The sequence below is a fragment of the Vidua macroura genome, chromosome 15, assembly GCF_024509145.1.
Source record: "Vidua macroura isolate BioBank_ID:100142 chromosome 15, ASM2450914v1, whole genome shotgun sequence".
Classification (NCBI taxonomy): domain Eukaryota; kingdom Metazoa; phylum Chordata; class Aves; order Passeriformes; family Viduidae; genus Vidua; species Vidua macroura.
The window spans coordinates 907,412-929,607 of NC_071585.1; the positions used below are offsets into that span (position 1 = coordinate 907,412).

Genomic DNA, 22,196 nt, shown 5'->3' on the forward strand with positions numbered 1-22,196 from the left:
TGCCCTGGTAAGGCGGTGCCCTGCCCTGTACACCCCACCCTGGCAGTGGCTGCCAATCTGTGGCACACTGGATGCAATGCCCCACACCCAACCCCTACAGCCCCTAAGACAATTCCTGAGGGGCCAAATGACCAGAAGCCCAACTGGGGGAAGGGCCAAGAGGTATTTTAAGGTCACAGGGCATGAAGCACTCATATGTCTTGACCCTACCTCCTCTTGTAATTTCTATTGGGACACCACTGAAACCCAGGAGCTGGTAGCTATGTATGTCTTTTTCTATACTTCTTCTGTCTTCCTCTCTTTCTCCTAATTCCCTCATCTTCAAATTTTTGAGTAATTTAGAATAGAATGGACTTAAAGCTTGCTAAGTTGAATAGGCCCAGTTAATTCTTTGAGAAGTGTTTTGTATTGATTAAATGTTGCACTAAACCTTTTGCCAAAGTTCCTCAATTTTCTGAAGATGTCAGTAAAGTTCTTTTTGTTGTTTTGATCTCTTGAGAATATCTTGTCAGCACTTCTCCTGTGTGTCTAACTCAGCTTATATAAACAACCATAAATCCTTTTAAAAACCTCATCAGCGGAGTTGTTTGGGGCCTTACACCTTGGCAACACTTGACTTCTGCTAGTGACAGTTTGCCTGGATTGAAGATTCCAGTTTTGACATCTTGGAGACATTGGCTGTAGCCTCTGGTCACCCTCCAGCCTTTGTTGAATGCACAAGTCCCAAGAACAGTGATTTTTCACATGTACACTGTAGCCTATGTAATATTTTGTTCTGCAAATGCAAATAAAATATTAATAAAATAAATATAAATATTTGATTTTTAAAAAATCTTAAGAATCTCACACAGCTGTTCAGTGCCTGGTGCAGATCAACGTAGTCTGAAGGACCCCCAGTGGGAACTGGACGGCTGGAGAAGCAAGGGCAGTGGGACCTTAGCTGTGGCCAGCCTGGGGGAAGGAGTCGGGGCTGGATGGAAGGCAGGGAAAGTTGCACAAACCAGGACAGGCTTCTCCCACTATTACAAAGGTCCCTGTGTGCCTCCAGTCTTGGGCAATTCCCTGCAAACTGATGTGTTTCATTTCAGGACTTGGGTATTTAAACAGTACCTTCGCCCAGGCATTTCTCACAAAAAGTTCAATTGGTGTGTTTTGAGTTATGAAACAATAAAAATTAAATTATTTTGTGCAATGCCTTCTGAAACTAGAAACTAAGGGGAAGCTCTTTGCTTGTATACACTAAGGATGCAATATACTTATGCATGCAAAGACAGATGCTGGCAGCAGGTGAGCTGCAGGTAAGGCAGGGTTATACCTCCAGGGACACCAACATTTGGGGTGCTGGGATCTACATCTGAGGGCATCTACTGCAAAATTAGAGGAAAGCTGAGAAAACTTGTTGAGACAAGGTGGTTTGTTCTGTGGTGAATTTCCTCTGAAAAATACAGTATTTGCACAGATGCTGCCCTAATCTCAGTCACCACGTGCAAGTAACAAATTCATTTGGGTTTGAGACGTGCCTCAGCGTATTTAACACCTTCTGTACCTAAGCACTTGCTATTTCACCTTCTGAGAAAAAATAACCACATATCTAGCTGACTTGTTGAAATATGACAGAACTGAAAAAATGCTGGGAATTGCTCTACCTCCTCCTAGTCACTCGATGTTTGTAGAGTTTTGTTTCAGCAGCTTTTTGTTTTAATGTCCTTGAAAAGGATGTGCACATACATACTTGGCAGAAAAAGAAGTTAATTGTCTTGCATGTCTTTCTGGTGTGTGAGAAAAGATATGAAGAAAAAGGATTGTGGTGAAATTTTCTGTTTCCCCCTTTGCACTTAGTCATTTTTCTCTGCTGCTTGAGAAGACTGTTGGAGAGTGCTGCTTTCTACCTTTCTGTCAGACTTTTAATTAGCAGGAGCACACAGCTAGTGCAGCTGGAGCTTTGATGCCTTGCTTCCCACTCAGAAGATTTCCTTTCATTCCGAGTTGGTATCCAGCCCAGAGCCCTGGCTTCCCCTGAGACCCTCAGCGTGTCTACAGGACTACAGTTTAGTATTCACTGGAAGAGCTGCACTGATGCTCCCTTGCTAGACCTACAGGCTGCTGGTTGGAGCCATAAGGGAACAGGAGGAAGAATTAGCCTGTATGTTTATGTGGCTGTGCTCCAGTAAATATTTTGATGCATCTGCTGCCAGCTCTAGTCTAAGGGAATCTACCTAGCATTTAAATTTTGATGGGGAGCTGTTTTGAATAATAACAGTGCAGCTGGCTGTGAGTCAGTGCATGTGTGTTGACTTAAAAAAAAACCCTCAAAGCTTAACGCTTGCTGAATGCCGAGCTGCAGTGCTTTGCTTTTTCCCTCCTCCTTCCTTCTTTTCTTTCTTGTCTGGTCTTTCTCTATTTTGTTTTGCTCTTGGGGGCATTTCTCATAGATTTTGTTCACTGTCAGTGGAGGGGTGGGGTAAGAGGAATAAAAAAAAATCCTAGCCAAAAGAAATCCTCCCCAAAAACTCACGAGTAGCTTTTGCAATGGGTGCTGTCATGGGTACGTTCTCTTCTCTACAAACAAAACAAAGAAGACCATCAAAAGGTAAGACCTCCTGTTATGCTTTTCTTGTCCCTTTGGTTTATTTGCTGTGGGAGACATTTGCTTAGGGAAGGGAGGAGAAAATGAACATGTGCCACTTGCAAGTAACCTGGCAATGTTTTTGTGAGGGGTAATTTGCAGAGGAGAGTGGGGATGCTAGGTGGTGGAGAAAACGTAGGCATGAGGAAATTGCTGTGGAGGGGCTTGGGGGTTGAAAAGAATCGGAAATACTGTAATCCTTAATGCAGGCGTATATGAGGAAGAGAAACTCAGTGGCATCATATGCAGAGCACTTGCAGAAGAGACCTGTTTATTTCCAAATTCAATGCTGTATAAACCCTTTGAAGAGGGAATAAAATATAGATATACAGCAAATTCTTCCCAATACCTTCGGGTTTCTGTCTCAGGAAGTATTGTTAGAGTTCATGTTGCCTATTCAGTAATCCAACATCAAGCGTGCAATACTAATGATGTATGTTTTATAAAGATTAGCAAGAGGGGAAAAATTTAGGGTGTTTTTGTAAAAGAGAGAAGCAGGAGCTCATAAAAATGAGAAAATAAATAGCAGTTCCAGGGATTTTAATCCTTAAATCCATAAATATTGCCTATAAATGCTGATTTTTCAGGAACTCTGGTTTGTGTAGTATTTGCTTGAGCTTTGCTCTATTTTCTTCAGGGTTAATTTGAAGATTCCAGGGTGTTGCTGAGCAGAAAGTTGAAAGCACTGTCAGGGGCACATCCATACCTTACAGAATGAGTATTTTTTAGAAAACAAAAGGGAAAACTCTATACCTTAAGCAATATTTGTGCTATTTAGAAATATTCCCTGCCCAAACCTCTGCATTTTAGAGTCACTTGGTATTTCTAGGGAGGTCTCTATTTCCACAGGATCTGTTGCTCAGTTCATATATATGCTTTTGAACTGCAAGCTGGTATGGATTTTCTTGCAATTTAAGTAGGAAACTGTCTTAGGAAATATCAAATACCAATTAATGATGCAAAAGAGAAGTGGGCAAGGGCTGTGAGATTTGTTTGTGGCAAGTTTGTGAGCAAAAGTCTGTGTTTCTGATACCTGTAGAGTAATGTTTTAAGTTGGAGTGTGTATACATAGTTTACAGTTCACCCTTCTATGTTACTGTAATGCCCCCATAATTGTGCAGTTGTCTGGGACATGTATGATATTACTTAAAATGTAAGAATAGCTGTGTAACTGTCTAAGCACTGAGTTACACCTGAAGCTGGGAAACTTGTCCTTAGGCACTGCAGTACACAAGAACTGAACAGGATGTGCTGGGCATGGTGGTTGCTGTGACACCAAGGGGTGTCTTGTCCACTTGCCAGGAACCTGGGAGCTGATTTCCACTAAATGTAGATAATTTGTGGCTGAACATATCCATTCTCTGAGACTTTGTTGTCTTGTGATTGGCTCTGCACTCTAGCAAATGCAAGCCATTGCTTTTTGTTGGAGGCCACCTGCAGTAAAAATCCAGGATATGGTCATACATTTTAACCTTTACAATGGAATTCACTCTTGCTGATGCCTGCTGGCAGTGGTTGTTCAGCTATGTTTATCAAAACCTCTGGTCCCAGAGTTATGCCTTCTTGGCTCTGATGTGTAATCTGTGTGGTTTGCTGGTGTGTTTTACACTGACTGTTAGCACTTCACCTTGTGAGCAGTGAAACACTAATGCTGGGCTTGAACACAAACTGAAATTGTTCTTTGTCTGTCAGTTAAATAGTCAATCACCCCTACATGATGGACTTGACTCCTTGGTGCTGCCCACATCTTCTTTGGCATCTCCTCCAGCCCTCAACCATCCTGACCATGCTCTATCATATTCAAGTTTGTCTTGATCTGGGGAGTCCAAAACTGGCCCCAGCACTCTGGCTTTTGCTTGTCAAAGTGTTGAGCAGAGAGAAAGGATCATTTGTCCCAGTGTTTGCTGCGTGGCTGTTGGTGCAGCTTGATGTGGGGGCTTCTCTGCCAGAGGGCAACTGGCTAGTGGTGCCTGGGTACTACTGTTCCATTGGCTATTGCTAAGTTTATCTTTGATCAAGTAAAGTATTTGTTTTATTATTAGATTATCACATTATTATTTATTAATTATTATATTTATATATGTGTTTATCTGAATATTTCAGGACTTTATGTAGTAGTTAAATGCCGCTGGTAAAACGAGGGCCTGCAGAAATAGCTGTAACAGGGCTAGATCCACACCTCTACAAATGCTCTCTCATGCCTCTCATACAGGCAAGTATGTGCTTCTCCAAGTAGAGCAGTTCACACCAGTGTCTGAAGCTCTGATTCTCTGGTGTAGTAAAGTAAAAGCAAAAACCAGGCATTGTTTCAAGAAAATAAACAGGTCATGTCTAAAATGAGGCAGTTCCAGGGATCAGTTAATACCAGGAAGCCCATGGTGGGTCAGGGCAGAGTGGGTGCAAATGGCCCATGCTGAACCCTTCCAGCTTCAGCACATGACACAGCTCTGCCTGTGCTGCTCGCCCTCATGTCTTACTTGTGGCTGGGTCTGGGGTGTTGGCAGTGGGACTGGGGGCTGTTTGGTTATTCCAGCTGTGAGCAGAAAGGCTGGAAAGGACATATTAGCACTGTTCAAGAATACAAGATTAAATAGCTTGTCCTATTTTGAAAATGGGGAGCCTGAATCAATAAAGGCAGGATTGACACAGAAATTGTCAAGTGGAGAGCAGTGGTCCATCAAGCATGAGACTTTGTCTCTGGGAGAGGACAGCATTGTGTGTTTGTACAGGAGGACATAATTCACTTGGCTAAAAGGTAAAAACTTAATCCAATATAATTAGGCATTTTGTGTTGGTAGGTTGGGACCCACATGCCCTATCCTGCAGGATAAAGATTTTTGCTTCTCAGCCTTGCAATCCTATCAGTAAAGCTGCGGAAGCTTTCCGTGTTCACTGACGTGTCCCCAGACAGTCTGTGAGATTGTGCTGTTCACTTTGGGAGTGTCTCAGGACAGTTCCAGCAATTATTTGTACATTTCATTAGGAATTATTTCCTGCTGGGATTCTTGTCTGCCTTTTCCAGCATTCTGAGTTGACCTACTAAAAGATAATACCTCTTTCTAACACGTTCGTTTCACTTGTATGTCAGATCAGCATTCCTGGGATGCTGGTAGAGCCTGGCTGAGATCCTGGGGACAAGCTGACAGTGAGCCAGCAGCAAAGGTAGCTAGTGGTCTGCTGGGCTGTGTTTGGCAGAGCTTCTTCAGTAGACTGAGGGAGGTGATAGTCCTCCACTGGTGAGACACTGGTGAGTGCTGTGTCTGGTGCTGGACTCCCCATGACAGAAGAGATGAGAACGTACTAAGTTGAGTCTACTGAGGGACCATGACAAATATGAAGCAATTGGAGCATTTGACATACAGGGGAGAGATTGAGAGAGCTGGGTTTTTCCAGCCTGCAGCAGAGGAGACTCTGGGAAGTCTTAATCAGGGTGTATGAATACCTGAGAGAGGGGGGAGTAGAGGTGATGGAGCCAGGCTCTTCTCCCTGGTGCCCAGGGGCTGGCGAAGGGGCAACAGGGAAAAACTGAAATAAAAGAAATTCTGCTTAAGCATAAAGAAAAAATAAAAAAATACTGTGAGGGTGACTGAACACTGGAAGAGACCCCACAGAGGGACTGTGGAGTCTCCAAGCTTGAAGGTAGTCAAAACCCAAGTGAATACAGTCCTGAGTTGTAGTCAACCCTGCCTTAAAGAGGGAACTGGAGGTCCCATCCAACCTTATCTACCCTCTGGTTCTGGGATTACTGTCACTTTAAAAACCCTAAAGATACAAGGACTTGAGGTATTGGAATCAGGAAGTAGCATTCAAAGCTCATTATAAACCAAATGACAACAGAGCTGACTGTTTGGTCCTCTCTTCAGTACATTGGTAGTTAGTGCTTAAACAGATGGTTGACATGGACTTGAGACTATCTAGCTGCTTGTATATTCTCGTGCAAACATAAGCAATAAATCAATAAATGAGGGGGGAAAAGCCAATAAAACCACAGCACTAAAAAGCAGAGGGCCAGCACAGCAGACAATGCACACACAAATGCATCTCTGATTTCAACTAGATACAGAAATAGAGATTTTTAATGTTTTTACAGACTGCATCCAATCATGACCAAATTTGTGGCTAGAATCAGCCATTTCCGTATTTGCCATGGAAACATTTGAATTAGCACATTGCTAAAGCAGGGGGATTTTCTAGTTTTGACTGCTTTCTGTACACCTGAGTTCTTTTGTTTGTTCTCTAAATATGTACTCACCCCTACCTCCCCCAGCAAAAGTGAAATATAACTTGAATATTTCTCAATACCTGAATCTTGTTTGGATTAGAGCTACAGGCTCTGACACTGACAGCAGCAGCAAGCAGCACCATCTTCAGTTGGTAATCTGACTCTCTTAAATGTGAGCAACCATGTTTTGATCAAAGACCACCCAAACCTAAACTAGCAAGAGGAGTCTGGCACAGTTGTTTAATTTTGCTAGAGCTAACATCAGAAATTCACTTTGCTTAACATGTCAGTTGTGTGATTTTTATAGTGAGTAACTTTTAGGCTTTATTTTGAAATGGCTTATTGTCCAAAATTATCAGCTTTTGTGCCTGACCAGCTGTATTTTCAAGTGGTTTACTTACCAGGTAACCAACTCTGCTTGACTTTGCAATCTTCATAAGCACATCAGATTGCCCCGAGCTCCCAATGTTGTTGGGTCATGACAGTGCCCTTTCAGTTCCCTGTGTTAGAACAACCTGCTTCTCTGCTCAAAAGGTGAAAAAGTGATTCAGTAGTGTTTCAAGGAGCAAGCCATTTTCAGCCTCAGTACAGCCATGGAATGGAGATGATAGATTTCAGCAGGGAAGCTGCCTCGTTATTTACTTTGCCTGGTACATCCTGTTGCAAAAGAAAAGCTTTGAAAGCTCCCCTTCTCTACTTTCTTTCTGCTCCTGAAAGAAACTTGACAGCTTGCCACTATTGTGAACAAATACATGTGTTCTAAAGACTCAGACTGTGCTCTTGGTATTTTCTGAATAGAGAGAAGATTAGTGCTCACCTGTTTTCTTTCTAGAACAAGGACAGTATTGTTCCCCCTGATTGGAGACCTGAGCAGGTGCTTGAGAGAATGGAAGAAATGGCTGATCTGGTTTCTCCTGGCTGTGCCTAAGAGCCAATATTTGGCACTGACACTTCACTTTCTATCCCTAGTTTTGTTTGTCATTGATACAGCCTGGCAGGTCAAGTCCATGGTTGTCTGCCTGCACTGAAAACTGAGGATTTGACAGGCATGGTTTTTGAGGGAATTACCTTTGTAGAGAGTGTACAGAACAGCACTCAGCAACAAAACTGTTTGATGTAAGCACTCAAATCAGAAACAATTTGGAAAAATTGTGGCGACCAATAAATGCTTGTCAGAACATGCCTCTTTGCATGAAGCATTGTGGTTTCTCTGAAGTGCAGAGAGATGTGTGGGAGGCTGCTCAGTGTCATAGCAGCCAAACATTCCGGCCATGTGGCTGATGCACCTATGATGGGTGGCTGAGAGGTGAGGGAGCTGTTTGCAGCCGGCTTCCCTGTGTCCTACCAACCAGGGTTCACCTGAGTGTGGGGTTAGAGGTCTTATGGATTTGTGACTGCTTCCATTCCCCATTTCTCCGTCTTTCAGCCAAAATTTCTTTAGCTCCCATGCAGTTGCTAGCTTTAAATTTCTTCCTTTGCCTTCAAGTGACTCCTAACAGTGAGGCAGAGTGACCTCAAATAGCTGGTCTTAGGAGTGGATAGCAATGATAAAATTAAAATAAGCTATGTGTGTCCCTGATTGCTTCCCACAGGCGTACAGCTCCTGCCTGAAATGCTGCAGTCAGACACAGCTTGGAGGTTTGGAATAACATAAAATCGATGGAGGAGAGTTCACTACAGAGTGTTCTATGTTGTATTAGCATACATGTGTGCTGATTTCCTGTCCATCGGTACAAGTACTGTGTGCCTCTGTACATGCAGCATGTCTATGCAGAGCCATGAAATCCCACCACAAAGAAAAGAGGGGATCAGAGACTTCAGCTCTGCAGGCTAGTGCTTTGAAGTTTCATATTTTTCCACATTAATTCAAAGGGTAAATCAGAAAATACATTCTAACTTTTAACTTTTAACTTTTAACTTTTTTTTGGTAATATTCTAGCCTTTGTCATCACTACCTCTTCCAGTGTGCATTACTGTATATTTGATGTTTGGAATGGGCATTAAGAAGCAGTTGGTTTTTTTGCAACTGAAAATATTTAATGCTGTAGATGTGAAAAGCTTAAAACTTAATACATTGCAGAAGTTTTGAGTAATTCCTAGCTTTACAGTTGTTAATGTCACCACATATATAAATGAGAGTCAGTAAGGGTTGTACAAATTTTTTGGAGAAAAAGTTGAAGTAAAAAACAGGGTAAGGTGAACAAAGGCAAGTTATCAAGTCATTCTGATTTTAGTCAAATGTGAGAGGAAAATAAAAATCTTTTATTTCTCCACTTATAAACCCCTGCTCAAATACTTTATTTTCATATTTATTTATGCTTTGTTAAAAAGACCAAAGAGTTACAAATTTTTCAAATGTGGATTTTTTTAGCTGAAATGTTTCATTATTCAAAATTGTTATTAGTTATAATTATTCCCTGAAACTTTCCAAACTAAATAAATTGGCTTGTTATTTGTTGTAGTTTTAGATGTGAATGTGTGTGACTGTGACTTCCTTATAGTGGGTGACAGACCTGTGTAATTATGTTAAGTGTCGCTATTGGACATGAAATGAGTACACAGAAGCTTGGTAAGTTCAAAAGAGAACAAAAGCCAATTTTATTTTTGACCTCAGAATATATAGAATTCTAAAAGTGACAGTGGATTGGAGGATGAAATTGCCACCTCTCCAACTACACTGGTCAAACTAACAGTCTATCAATTCTCTCCTTCAACAAAGAAGAATGCAAAACAATCATTATTTACATGAACAGTGCATGAGAACTCCAGTAGAAATATGTAAATATCAGAAGGCATAGAAAACTTTTAAAATAACTTTAAAACTTTCAAAAGAACTATAAAAGAAAACTGAATAATTTTAAAAATCAGGGCAACAGTTAACTGTTTTGTTTCTTATTCAAAAGCATTACCCAGAGAATGTCATGGCACAGAGACACAGAAAGTTTGAGTATCTGCTCAGGGTGTCTGTGTCCTGTTGCTGCTCACACCATGGCTATTTATAAGGTAAGAAGCTTTTGCATTTATCTGAGAGGCATTTTCCAGCAGATGCAGAGTGCTCTAGACACCTCATACCATCCCTGCAGGAAGGGGCCCAATGGCCTTGCATACCAACTAGGAAATGCAGGTAACAGCTATATGGTAGCACAGCAGAATTTTTAACCAAAATATATTTGCGATTCCAGGCAAGGTATTTAATTTTTCTCCTTTTATTTGTTTGCGATGCCAGAGGGAGGGGGAGTAACTATTGTTATAAGATGGATTGTACTTAACAAATAAAAAATTATTAAAAGTGTAGACTGCATCCATGTTTTCAAAATAGGCAAGTCAAAACTGAAGGCAGCTGTGCCCAGATGTCTCCAGTCTGTGTTTGTGGCTGTCACTGTCAGGTGATGTCTGTCCAGACTGAAAAGGATACAGATAACGGTCAGTTCATCTCTACTTACTTCTGCCAGCATTGCTCAGTGCAGAGAGGCTCTGAAGAGTTTGAACAAAGCACAGTAGATTAGAGATTCATGGGCAGGGTGTGAGTCTGGAGGAGGCAAGGGAGGACTGTGTGCTAGCAGGCAGGTGTGGGGCAGCAGCGTTGCCTGGGGGGCTGAGCTGGTACTTGGAGGCAGGCCGAGGGTGAGCAGGCAGGAGGAGAACTGGCCTGGCTCTGGTACCAGGATGTTTTAAGGAAGAAATGAAAAGGGTAACAGAGTCATCCTTTCCTGGCACAGCTCTACTACATCTGTTTGGCTTTCCTCAATCCAAACATTACTTTCTTGACATATTTAACAACCACGGCTCTTCACATACACCAGTGTTTGCTTTTCTTTTGCTCACAAAAACCCTTCTCTCCCAAAGTTGTTCTGTGGGTGGCTGCTTGGGAAGTGCCCAAAATTTCTGTAGATGGCCACAGCTACAGTCTGTAGGCATAGGACATTTTATACTGCGGCTGAGAACAGCTAAGGGAGAACAAGACTGTGAGGATACATGTTGTGCTGCAGGAGGCAGGTTTCTAGGAAACCCATGAGACCATGGCATTGTTTTACTGAGGGCTCTTTAGTGGAAAAGGAGAGTGTTACTGGGAGGGGGGAGCCAAATTACAGCCTGCCAGAGATCAGTGCTGAACATCAGGGGCTTTTAGTGCTCTGACAAAATAAATGTTTCTGCCTGTCAAATTTATGCAGAAAAATATGGATGAAACAAAACACATTCACAAGATTTACCTAATTACAGCATGGTTTCAGAAGCACAGCTCAAATATTTTGACAGCTATTGTAACTTTGCTGCCTGCAGCTCAGGGCCAAGCTCCCAGGTATGTTTTTCCAAGCTGCTGTTGCTCTATTCTAGTGAGTGATCCTGCACATCAACCCCATAGATTTTTTGATAATCAGCTGAAACCTCAGGCAAGGCCTTTGTTTAGCACATCAGCCTGCATGAACTGAGGGTTGCTCCCTGTGGGGTACACATAGCCATGTAAAGGATGATGCTGTTAGCTCTCCAGCTGCAAAATATTGGGAACCAGCAAACATCTGTGGGAAAGGATAATTTCCCTTAGGGAAACTGTTTCATTCCATGCAGGTGAACTTTGTGGTGCAGTGGGGAGCATCAGCACCTCTTTGCATTCCTAATCCACAAAGTTCAAAGGACTTGTTGACCATGTTGCCATTTGAACTGGGAGCAGGACATGAAAATTAGAACTGGGAAGCAGGAAATTTTTGTGTCAGTGCAGAGTGGATTGTTGCCTGCTAATCCTAATAAACCAGTGTAATTGAATTGGCACACTGGTTTACATGCTTTGCTGGGAGTGTCAAACATGACCCTGAACTGTGATACTGGCACGCCAGGAACTGAAGGCATGTCCTTGTTTGGAGCTGAATCCCTGTAACATGGCTTTTGTTTTAACCAATATTTTAACATGGGAGCTGACAGCAGGTCTCATTTGCAGTCTTGTGCATACAGAATTAGCCAGGCTGCAGACAACTGGAGAGACAGCTGCATTAGGGCATGAGGAAAATTCTGCCTAGGTGGTCATTTGTATCTACTTAACAATAGGTAAAGGCAAGCATATGCAGTTCTGCAAAGGAAATCTAATCCCACAAGGTCCTGTATTCATTGTAGGTAGGAGCTGGACCTGCATGCAGAGCAGGTTTGGTACTGGAACAGAAAGTCAACCAGAGACTGATCTTTCAGGAAAATGCCTTTCATTTCCAGGGCCTTAAGTCATCAAAAGGGGCTATTTACATTAGCAATTTGGCATCCTCTGCTTGGCAGGAGTTAAAGACATTACAGCTGAGCCCCATCATTTCTAATCACCTCTCTGATTGAGCACTGGGCTGCCCTGGTTCTCTGCAGCCCTTCAGGAAAGTATGAAGTAAAAAGCAGGGAATTTCCTAATCAGGTATTTTCTGGGCAATGCCATCCGTTATAGCACTTTACATGACTACATTTGCATTTCTTGTAGATGATGCTGTCTTTTCTGTTTCCTCTGTCCTTATTGGTGAAGTACTTGCAGTTCAAAAGTTCATGTAGCGCAGGAGAGGAGCATGCTGTGTGCACTTTCCTCAGGTGCTGGTGGCTGTGGCTGCTCAGCAATGCAAGGAGAGACCACTGTGTCATTCTGAGTGTCACCCACAGCCCAATCACATCCAGGTGAATGCTGTGCAGAGTAAACATGGGGCTGCATCTGTTCAAGCAAATGCATTATCATGTTGTGCGTACTACTGGTTTGTAAAACCTACAAAGCCCATCAGTTGTTAGACTAAAAGTTTGGTTCAAACCTGAAACTTTTCTTTACCTTATGGAATTTGTGAGATATTTTGGAAACTGTGGAAATGCTTAGACTTGGAATTAATTTTGTTACGGCTCTTTCCATTGTGTTTGGTAAAACTGTCCCTTTATGAGTTGTTGCCTGGAAATTATTGATGAGGGGAATGACCTGGTAAAAGTTCTTAACCTCCATCTGGATCAAAACCAGGCTGCCAGTTGTTGGAAGCTGCTGGGGTGTGGCAGAGCCGAGGCCAAGCTCATGGGCTGCAGGGCTGTGAAACACAGGCACAGTTTTGCTTCTCCCCTTTGTCAGCATCTGGCCTTTTGGAGGGACATGCTCCCGTTTGGAGACTAGTGCCCTAAAATGTCAGTATAGTTCAGTGTCTGTTTAATTTTATATATATCAGAGCCTGTATTTTCAATTAATATGCCTGAATTCTGTGTGGAAACAATAGTTTAAAATAGTTAAACAAATTTAAATAAATGCAAGGGACATGCATGTCTGGTAGTGTTTTCCATCTTCAAGAAAGTTTCAAACCCTACTGAATTCCTGAATAAACAGAAACAATTGAGCGCACCTTTGATCCTCTCCCTGTTCCCATGGAGGTTTCCTTGCAGATGCCCACACAAATCACACTCGTTTACTTAATATTTCTGTCCTGTTAGCCATGAATATAGAGCAATCTGTTTAACAAGCTTCATTTCCTTATAAATTGAACTGCTGTGGGAGGATGAGGTGGGAATGATGCTGCAGATGATCTGATTTCATCTGTGTTTTTTGTGTGACCTGGTGCAAGTACCAGGTCTACATCTTCACAGCACCTGGTGCTCTGTATTTGCCAGTCTACAGGTCAGGGACATGATGCTGGCCAAGCTGCATTAGTGCCTTTGGGCCTCCTCATCAGCTTGCTGTCCTTTTTGGTGTGATAGCTGTTAGAGATGTAGAGTTTTGCCTAAGTTAGTTGCTTGTCACTGGTCTGCTTGTTGTGATTTAGTTTTGTTATATTTTGTAAGCACTATGAGTTGGCTCCTAATCATGTGAGAATTAGGAGAGTGGGAGGGCATAGCTAAGGCATCATTATTCATGTTGTGAGTGCTGTTTTGCAGTGTCAGCACGGAGACCACAACGTAGGGGTGTTTTGAGATCAGTAATGGTTGTAGATAGTGATCATGGGGCTCCAGTGAGAACATTTGTGATCATCCACAAATGGAAAATGTTTGAGTGTGTCCACTCTGGTGCCAGAGCAGGCAGAGAAAGCTGGAACCCCACAGAGTTAGGCTGGGCTGTGTGTGCATGGAAATGAACATCACCTTCCTGAGGAGTCTATGCGGCATTTACCATAAGATATTGTACAGAGTGAACAGATGTCAGCAGTAACTGCTCAAATCTTTGTGTTTTAAATCCTGTGTGCGCTTTGAAATGTGTCCTTTATCGTGATTGAGGGCAAGGTGCCCTTCCTTCATCAGGTTGTGTTACATCAAACAAAGTGACATTTGTTAAGGGCAAAGTAATGTAAATTTTCTATTTTGCTCCTGTTTCCCTGATTTTGAGTCTGATCTTTCCGTAAATAACATTTTGTATTTTAATCCATTCTCTCCTGTGAAGGATGGTGTGAAGGTATCTGCAGTGGAGAGAGAGCAGCTCAGAGAGATGGAGGTGTTAGTTTCTATGCTGAAAAGACAGCAGAATATGACTTAAATTCTAACAAAGATAATATTACGGTGGTTTCTAAGCCTGGTTCCCAGAGAACTGCACATTTGTTAACTGAATGCTTCTTGTACTAGTAAGAGAGCCTTGACCTGATTTACATTTCATGGTCCACATAAATGTGGAGACACTGCCAAAATGACCTCTTTCCTACTTCTCTTTTCTAATATTCTCTTTCCTTCTTATAATTGCAGACATTCCAGAAAATGGAGTGAAATGTTTTTCCTACTGTTTGATTCTTTGTTTCATGCATATGCATTTCTGGGACACACAGTTCTGGAGTGTGCAGCTGAGTGCACATGCCTGGAGTCTCTGCAGGCTTGTGTAGCTTTGAAGCAAAGAATCTAAAATATAAGTAAGATATTTGCAGAATTAAAGAGAATTTAGAGGAACAAGAGTAGAGATTTTAAATTCCTGCAAATAAATCCAGTCTCAAAACCAGGGATAAGTTTTCATCTGCCTTCTGCTACCATCTTAGAGATGTTTATTGGATGGTGAAAGGAAAGGAGATATTTACAGAATGAAACTGCTCACAAATATAAGGAAAATCACTTGTGTTACTGGCTCCTGTTGATGTTCACTCTAATGATCACATTACAGAAGGGACTTATTAGTTAACAGTCTTGAGTGCTAAACCTGCAGACACATGGCAGTGCAAGAAAACACTGTACATAAGTTGGATAGCTTTATTTTTGCAGGACTCTAATTAGGCACCTTCATAAAATAGACATGTGGATTTGTAAATCCAGCTCTCAAAATCTCCTTGCTCACCAGTTGGAACATATCTAGGATTCTCAATTCAAACATCTCAATCTGCTACATGTCTTATTTTAGCTAAGCCTCAGTTTTTAAACTTCAGCAGCTATTAGAAAAACATTACCCTGTAGAGGATCCTGTAGAGGATCTTACAGCATCCTCTGAGTCCAGGAGGAAAGTTTGAAGCCATGAACTAATTGTGCAGGAATTAAACAAATCTTGTTGAGCTTAATTCAGCCTGGAAAGTTTGGGGCTGGCTTTGCTGCCAACGCTGCTCTCTCCAGGGAGTCCCTTCCCATTTATTCTGGAGTTGCACGCTTTGGTAATACAGGAGGTAGTGAGCAGATTAACACGTAGGTTAATTCTCAAGCTCTTGCTCCCCTTGGTGCCAGTAACCTTCTTACAGGAGTGGCAGTGCAGGCTCAGTGTGGGCTGGGGAGGATTGTCTCGCCCGGCAGTGCGGCTGTGTCTGCACTGGCGACAGTGCCTCTTTAGCTTGGGTAGAGATTGACGTTTTGAGCAATTAAAAACCTCTTGTGCCCAAGGAGGGTGAGGGGGTCCCACACACCTGATTTTTCCGAGTTGTTGAAACAATAGGCATTGGAAGCAAGGGAGAGGCTTGTGTATCAATGGGTGGTGTGTGCCTTGGGCTCTGAGTAGAAGTGCATTTTTCTTAAGAGCTTCTTCTCAAGCAGCCTCCACAGGTTCTTTTAAAGCCAAATAGGACATGTCTTTCTGTGCAAGAGTGGCAGGCAGAAATAGGACAGGGTTTTGCCCTTTTGAAGTATTAATACAGATCACCAAAAAATGAAGCGCCAAAAGATATTGAAACTTTAGATATAATTCATTTTTTATTACAGCTAATATTGTATTTAGTGTAAAACACAAAACATGTTTTGATATATCCTTTCCCTGGTGGAAAAGAGAACAAAAAGGAGAATCCAAATTTTCTCTTGACTGAAACCTTCTGAACCCTAAACATCTTTTTCCCATGAAAATGTTCAGAAAGACACATTTCATTTCTAAAGCCCAATGAAAAAATAAAGTGTAGCCAGCACAAACTGGTACTGTCTTCTGAAAGAGTTTTAGCAAGTGTATGGGATAATAAATCACCCAACATCAGTCTTGGCATCTGTGCAGGGTTGAAGAAGAATACAGTATCACTGTGGTGTATCTATTTTCTCCCACATGAAATAGAAATCATCACATCAGCTGTGTTAAAAGAGCTTCTGCATGTGCAGTGTCTATATGATTTACACAGTGATTTAAATATCTGTAGATATCAGCTCTCCAAGGAATTTTGTCTGTTGTGACTCACATGACTCTTCTGTTGTAAATTTATGTGTAAATCTCATCTTTTACTGAGATATTTACAAACTTAAAATATTTTTGGTAATTATTTGTAAATATAAGTTCTATTGTCAGCAGCAACAGTTTGGATTGTTTTGTCATAGAAAAGTGGGAGGGAACCACTGTTTTGGCAAGTGAGAAGCAAACAATTCAAAGTCAAGTGTTGGATTGGAGTAATTAAATCCAATAGCAGTAGATATTCAGAGTGAAGTTCAGCAGTGAGATTGTGGCTGCTGAAGGCAGCTGTGCTGCATGCATGTGTGAAGTGCAGGTTGGTGTTCCTTGGAGAAACCTTCCAACTGCACTTCTTGCATTCACCAGGTCCCGTGGAAGCCGGAGGAGTTTGGTGCAGCTGCTTTTCCAAAGTGTCTGGCAAGTGCTTCTAAAGGGTGAGTGTTTAGTAGATTCCCTGCATGAGCCTGTAGAAATTTAGCCACTGACTGGGTAAATTGCGTTAAAAAGAAGCCATTAAATCACTAAGCAAAATCTCTTTTGATCTTGCCCAGTATCAAACTATCTTCTGCAAGAGGACACAGACAGGGCTCTTGCTCTGCTTCTTTGAACTCATGCACATCTCCTTGCGCAGCTCTCAGTCCTGCTCTGTTCTCCCTTGCCCTCTATGTGTTCTGGCTTCTGTGTTGCCAGCTGTGCTCCTCATCGCATTGTTGCAGACTTGGGCATAGCTGGGCTGCAGTTTGCTCTATGGGCAAACACACTGAAAGCAATTGGGTTTTCCCACTGCTTTTGTGCCTGTGTGGAGGTATTGTACCTACAGATGTTCTGTTGTGCTCATATGTGGTTTGTACCAAATGCAATCATTGCAGATGATTAACTAATAGTTTTGGCATACACTGTAGACTGTGTCCTAGATTACAACTCAGTTCTCCTATATACAATTCTGTAGCAGCACTGTAAGCAGCATGGTGTAGAAAGCACCCCAAAGGACATGATGTATGGGCACACAGCTTCTCTTGTTCCTTGCCAAACTACCAATGCACACATAGTTTCATCTTAAGCAAAACAACAGCATTGCCTGAGGATGTAACTACCTTCCCTGCTCGTAATGGCCTTGGGATCCTGGTGTGACCAGAGTGCCCTAGTACCATTGTGAATTTCATGAAATCATTGCACATACAGTTCAGAAAATCATTCATGTGCTGCTTAGAAACTGCACCACTTATTTTATAGAGAAGGATTATTGAATTAAGGTCATAAATTTATAAAGTGAAGAGCAAGTTTTTTGTTTGTTTCAAAAACCTTTATTGCCTTCATTCAAGGATGTCATCTATCTGTAGTATAGCATTTGTGGTGACAAATGGTTTTAATATTTGTCCCAGTTTGTAGCTTTTTCTTTTTTTTTTCTTTAGTCAAGCATGGCAGAAATAGGAGTGATTAATACTGAGAAAAGTTTGCAGCTACCCAGGCTCAGAAGTACTCATCCTGTCTTGGAGTATTCCACTTTCTCTTTTTGTCTTTTCAAATAAGCAGATTAGATTTTGCCTGAACGCAAGATATTAAGCCTTCAAAAGACGAAGGTTTACTTTATTAAGCCCTTTCGAGAAGAAGCCTAAGGTCTAGGCCCAGTCTTACTTTGTATGATGGTCTGTCCCCACTGTTTCACCACTTCCTAAACCTCAAGGAGAATCTGAAAAAAGAAGAGAAAGCAAATGATGGTTTTGCCTTTGGCAAAATGCTTTTTTTTCACTCCTTCACTGTCATGCAGAGACACAAACCTGTCTCAGGAAGCCACTGGTGGGGACTAAGACTGAGATGACTGACAGGGTGGTCAGGAAGTTCCAGCCTAAATTACAGCCCTGTGTGTTCTCCGAGTGGACTGGTGTAATCTTAAGGAGCACAGTAAGAGGTTAGGACAGAATGAGGAAGGGGTCATGAACATTCATTACAAAGGAACTGCATCTCTGTGAATATGAGTATAGAAGCTAATGTCAGGAGCCCACATGTTTATTTTTTTAGGTATGATATTAATCTCTTTCTAAGACACTCAAGATTACCTCACCAGGGTTTATATGTGTTTGTAAGTTTAAACATAGTATAAGTGAATCATTAAAACCCAAAATCACGGACAAAGACTCTCTAACTAGTCAAAGTTAGAAAGTGGTATGTTTATTATGCCAGTGGGCGACACAGGCGGGGACGTTCCCAAAATGTGTGACCACACTGCACAAGGATTTTTGCCTTCTATTTATTTCCCAAAATAATACATATGCATAACCCCGGCACTTCCCACACCCGCTCTGTATTAAAATGAGGTTATTAGTCCTTCATGCGTGCACAATTCTTCTCTTGAATTGGGTCAGTGGTCTTGAATTGGGTCAGTGGTCCCACAGATGAAGTCAGGAAGGTCTTCATCAGGTCTCTATGACCCTCTGGCATGATCCAAGGCCCCCTACTTCGTGATGGATTGACATAGAGCGGGCATTTTTCTACTGGTTTCAATATGTTCCTACAATGGTTCACTTGCTCCACTTCTTTCTATAAATGAGCTCATAATGTAACAATTAGCTTTAGCATAAACATCTAATAATTGTTAACCTATCATTGGTGTATCTAACTTCAATATGAATTGGTTCAAACCATCAGCTAAAATCTTAAATTTTTAAAATCATGATTCATAAGAAACAAGTGCCACACAAGCCAACTCAGTATTTTTCTGTGGATACATGCAAAATTACTCCATGGAAGAAGCCAAACTTTTTTATATTAAAAATGGCATGAATTTCTAGTATCAACATGTGTCTGCTTGTTTCTGCATGTTCCCCAATCTTAGTCAAGGGAAGAGTTATTTGATATCAATATGTAAAAAGAAAATGCAGAAAGAAAAATAAAAAATAGAGGAAAGCAGACAATGTTATCAGGATGGCAAAGGGAATCTGAAGGTCTGTCAGCTTGGTCTAGAAAAGCTGAGAGAAAAATCTGATTCTGTCAAAGGAGGCTATAAGAGCATGCAAGCAGGTAGGACAGGTGCCAGAACAGTCAGTGTGAACTTTTGGATCAGCCCTAATAAACTAAGTATTGTCCAGCTGCTCTGAGGTTTGATTTCACTTGGAGGAGAAAGTGACCCATTTGGTAAGTCTTTTGCTTATTATTCATGCTGCCTTGTTCTTAGTGCTTTGTCTCATGAACCAGAGGTGAGGAACTCTCTAGGGTGGCAATGCCTGATGAAGCCTGGGCTCTTGTATTGCCCCTATATAAAGAGAGAGTTTGGGTTTTGGGAACCTTGACATCTATTATTGTCACAAGCCATGTGAGACAGGTCAGGTGGGGGCAGTGACTGATCACAGCAGGATCTCCATAGCATCAGCCTTCTGGGCACAGAAATGATCTGTGCTCCTCTGTCACCACTCCTCCTCCCTCCTAATCTGTTTTCCATGGCTTGATAGTTAAGTGTGGCTATAATAGATAGTGAAAAAAATAACTCATGCTATACAGCCAATTGTTAGGCTACTAAAAAAGTTCACTGGCATCCAATTCCTTCAGCTTTGGACCACTAGTAGACTGTGGAGCATGGCTCCTATATCCTATTTTCAGTAGTTAAATTGCATCAACAAACTGCTGAGTTTTGTCTATTACCAAAATTAGCACCTGAGGGTGGCAGGAGATGGTCTCTGAAAGCAGGAAGAGGATAAGGATAAGCTTTGCCCTCGGAGTGTTACTGAAGGCTTTATGCAGTTTGGCTGAAACAGTTTAAGAAGCAACTGGCATCAGAGTTTCCCTTGTAGCCAGGTTGGAATGGGTTAGGTGGGAGCTTTAGAGTGATGCTTCCCATCTCATCCATGTGCAAGCATATGCAGAACAGTTCTTAGATGCTGTGTGGTTGGCAGCACAAAAGTGTGAACACTCACTATTCCTCCTCAGTTCAACCACCTCCATGTATCCTCCAGATACATCTCTTTTAATCTCATTTTCTTCTTGTCCAAAGTCTCAAAGGTGACTTGAGTCTGTGAGGATGTGCTGGAGTAGCGGGGCAGAGCTCCCTCCTCTCCTGTGCTGCTAGTTTATTCCCTTCCTGTGCACCATGCTCAGGATGAGCACAGTTATTTGTCAACAATGAAGCTTCAAAGACGTAATACCCAAAAGTTGTGCCTTGCTTAGCTTGATGTGCAGTGTGTGCAGCACCATCCCCTTACCCAGCTGGAAAACCAGCAAAGTACAGGGAACTGAGGAAACCTTGGTGACAGTTCAAACTGTCACAAAAAAACTGAAACAAATACTTCAGCTGTCCAGTGTCCATTCCTCGTCATATGCTTCAGAATTTAACAGTCTTATTAGATCTAAAATAAGTTTCCACGGCTTTATAACTCTTATTGCATTTTTATCACCTCTGGAAGCTGCTTGGATTATAATTTGACCAGTTCGTGCCCAGGTATTAAAGTCAAAAGCAGCTGTGTCTAATTACTTGTGTCTAATCCGTGGTTCTTAGCCCACATTATTAATGCTAATAATGCTTTTTCATCACAGTCTAGGTCTCATTCCTCAAGAAGAAGTTTCCATACCTTTAGTACTGGACAGTCCTGTGCGGAAATAAAGTTTCCCATATCTTCAGTGGGATTTTTCTTCTATTTTCAGCTTCTCTGGTTTCTTCTTTCACACAGCCATTTGGCTGTGACTCTCGCAGTTTTTGCTGCAGCTGTGATTCTTGCAGACTTTGCTGCAAATTTGGGCTCTCCCTGCCTCTTTCCTTCCAGCTTTTCACTGTGGGGGACAGGCTTTGCAGGCTCTGCCCTGTGTCTCTCTCCACTCTACCTGCAGGCAAACCTTGGACTGTTTGTCCTCACACTGGGGGCACCACATGACAGGTGGGGCCATGCGTCTGAGATGGAACACACAACAGACCTCCAGTGTACATCAGCCAAACAGCCTGTTTTATTGTTTGGAGCATACTTTTATAGGCAATTCAAAGCTCCCAACTCTAAACAGTCATTGGTCTAATCTCCACACCCTCTGAACCAGTCAAATGCTTGTATTTTAAGAGAGTTGTTATTGGTTGAAGCTTCTGTCAGTCAGTCTAGAGGCTGGTTTATGGAACTAAGCTGGGTTTCTTATTTATAACTGGATTAATGTTCAGTACAAGTCAGCTTGTACTGCAACATCAAAGCTCATACATTTTCTCAGAAAGTAATAAAAAACCAAAGTCTCTGGATGCTGTGAAGGATGACAGTGCTATGCCACTGTCCATGTAGACATGGGCTGTGGGCTGCTAAAGCAGCATTTTGAGTCGTGGGATGATTCTCTTGGTGTCGCAAATGCTCAGTCACCCTGCAGGTGAGGCTTTGAAGTTTTACTGTAGGTTTAGTAGGCTTTGAAATTTTTGCTTAGGATTAGTGAGCTTCTATCTGCATAGGACATCTCTGGAGGCCTTCAATAAAGTTCTCAAACACATTCTGCTCATCCAGCTTTAAAACTGCTGTATTTTGGCCAATAAAGGGGCCCTGGTGAAGAAGTTATTCCTGATGCAGATTCTGATGGGGTGCTGTCCTGCTGCCAAAACTTCTGGGTTGGTCTCCAGATGTTTTAGCACTGTTCTAATTGCTTCTTGATTTCAACATCCTGCTGTTTTCTAAACACATTTTTTTTCAAATATCTGCTTTTCCTCCTGTGTGATTCTTCTTCTTTTCTTCTCTTTTTGTATTCCTGATCCTCTCTTCTTTCTCTGAGTGTTTTGCTCTTTCTTTTTTACATCTTTCCACTTCTCTGTTCCTTCTGTGGGGAGGTAACTTGTGACTCCTTCCATTGCAGCTGCTCAAGACAGCAGGGATTTC

General features: G+C 41.9%; 1 protein-coding gene across 3 annotated transcripts in view; it reads left to right on the forward strand.

Annotated features, from left to right (window-relative positions):
- The first annotated feature begins 2,357 nt into the window (after positions 1-2,357).
- The window catches only part of KCNIP1 (potassium voltage-gated channel interacting protein 1), a 190,611-nt gene continuing 170,772 nt past the window's right edge, over positions 2,358-22,196 (forward strand). For all 3 annotated transcript variants that reach the window (XM_053991147.1, XM_053991150.1, XM_053991148.1), the window contains exon 1: positions 2,358-2,590. In XM_053991147.1, the coding sequence (XP_053847122.1) occupies positions 2,530-2,590 (61 nt within the window). In that variant the 5' untranslated portion in view covers positions 2,358-2,529. The remainder of the gene's footprint in view (positions 2,591-22,196) is intronic.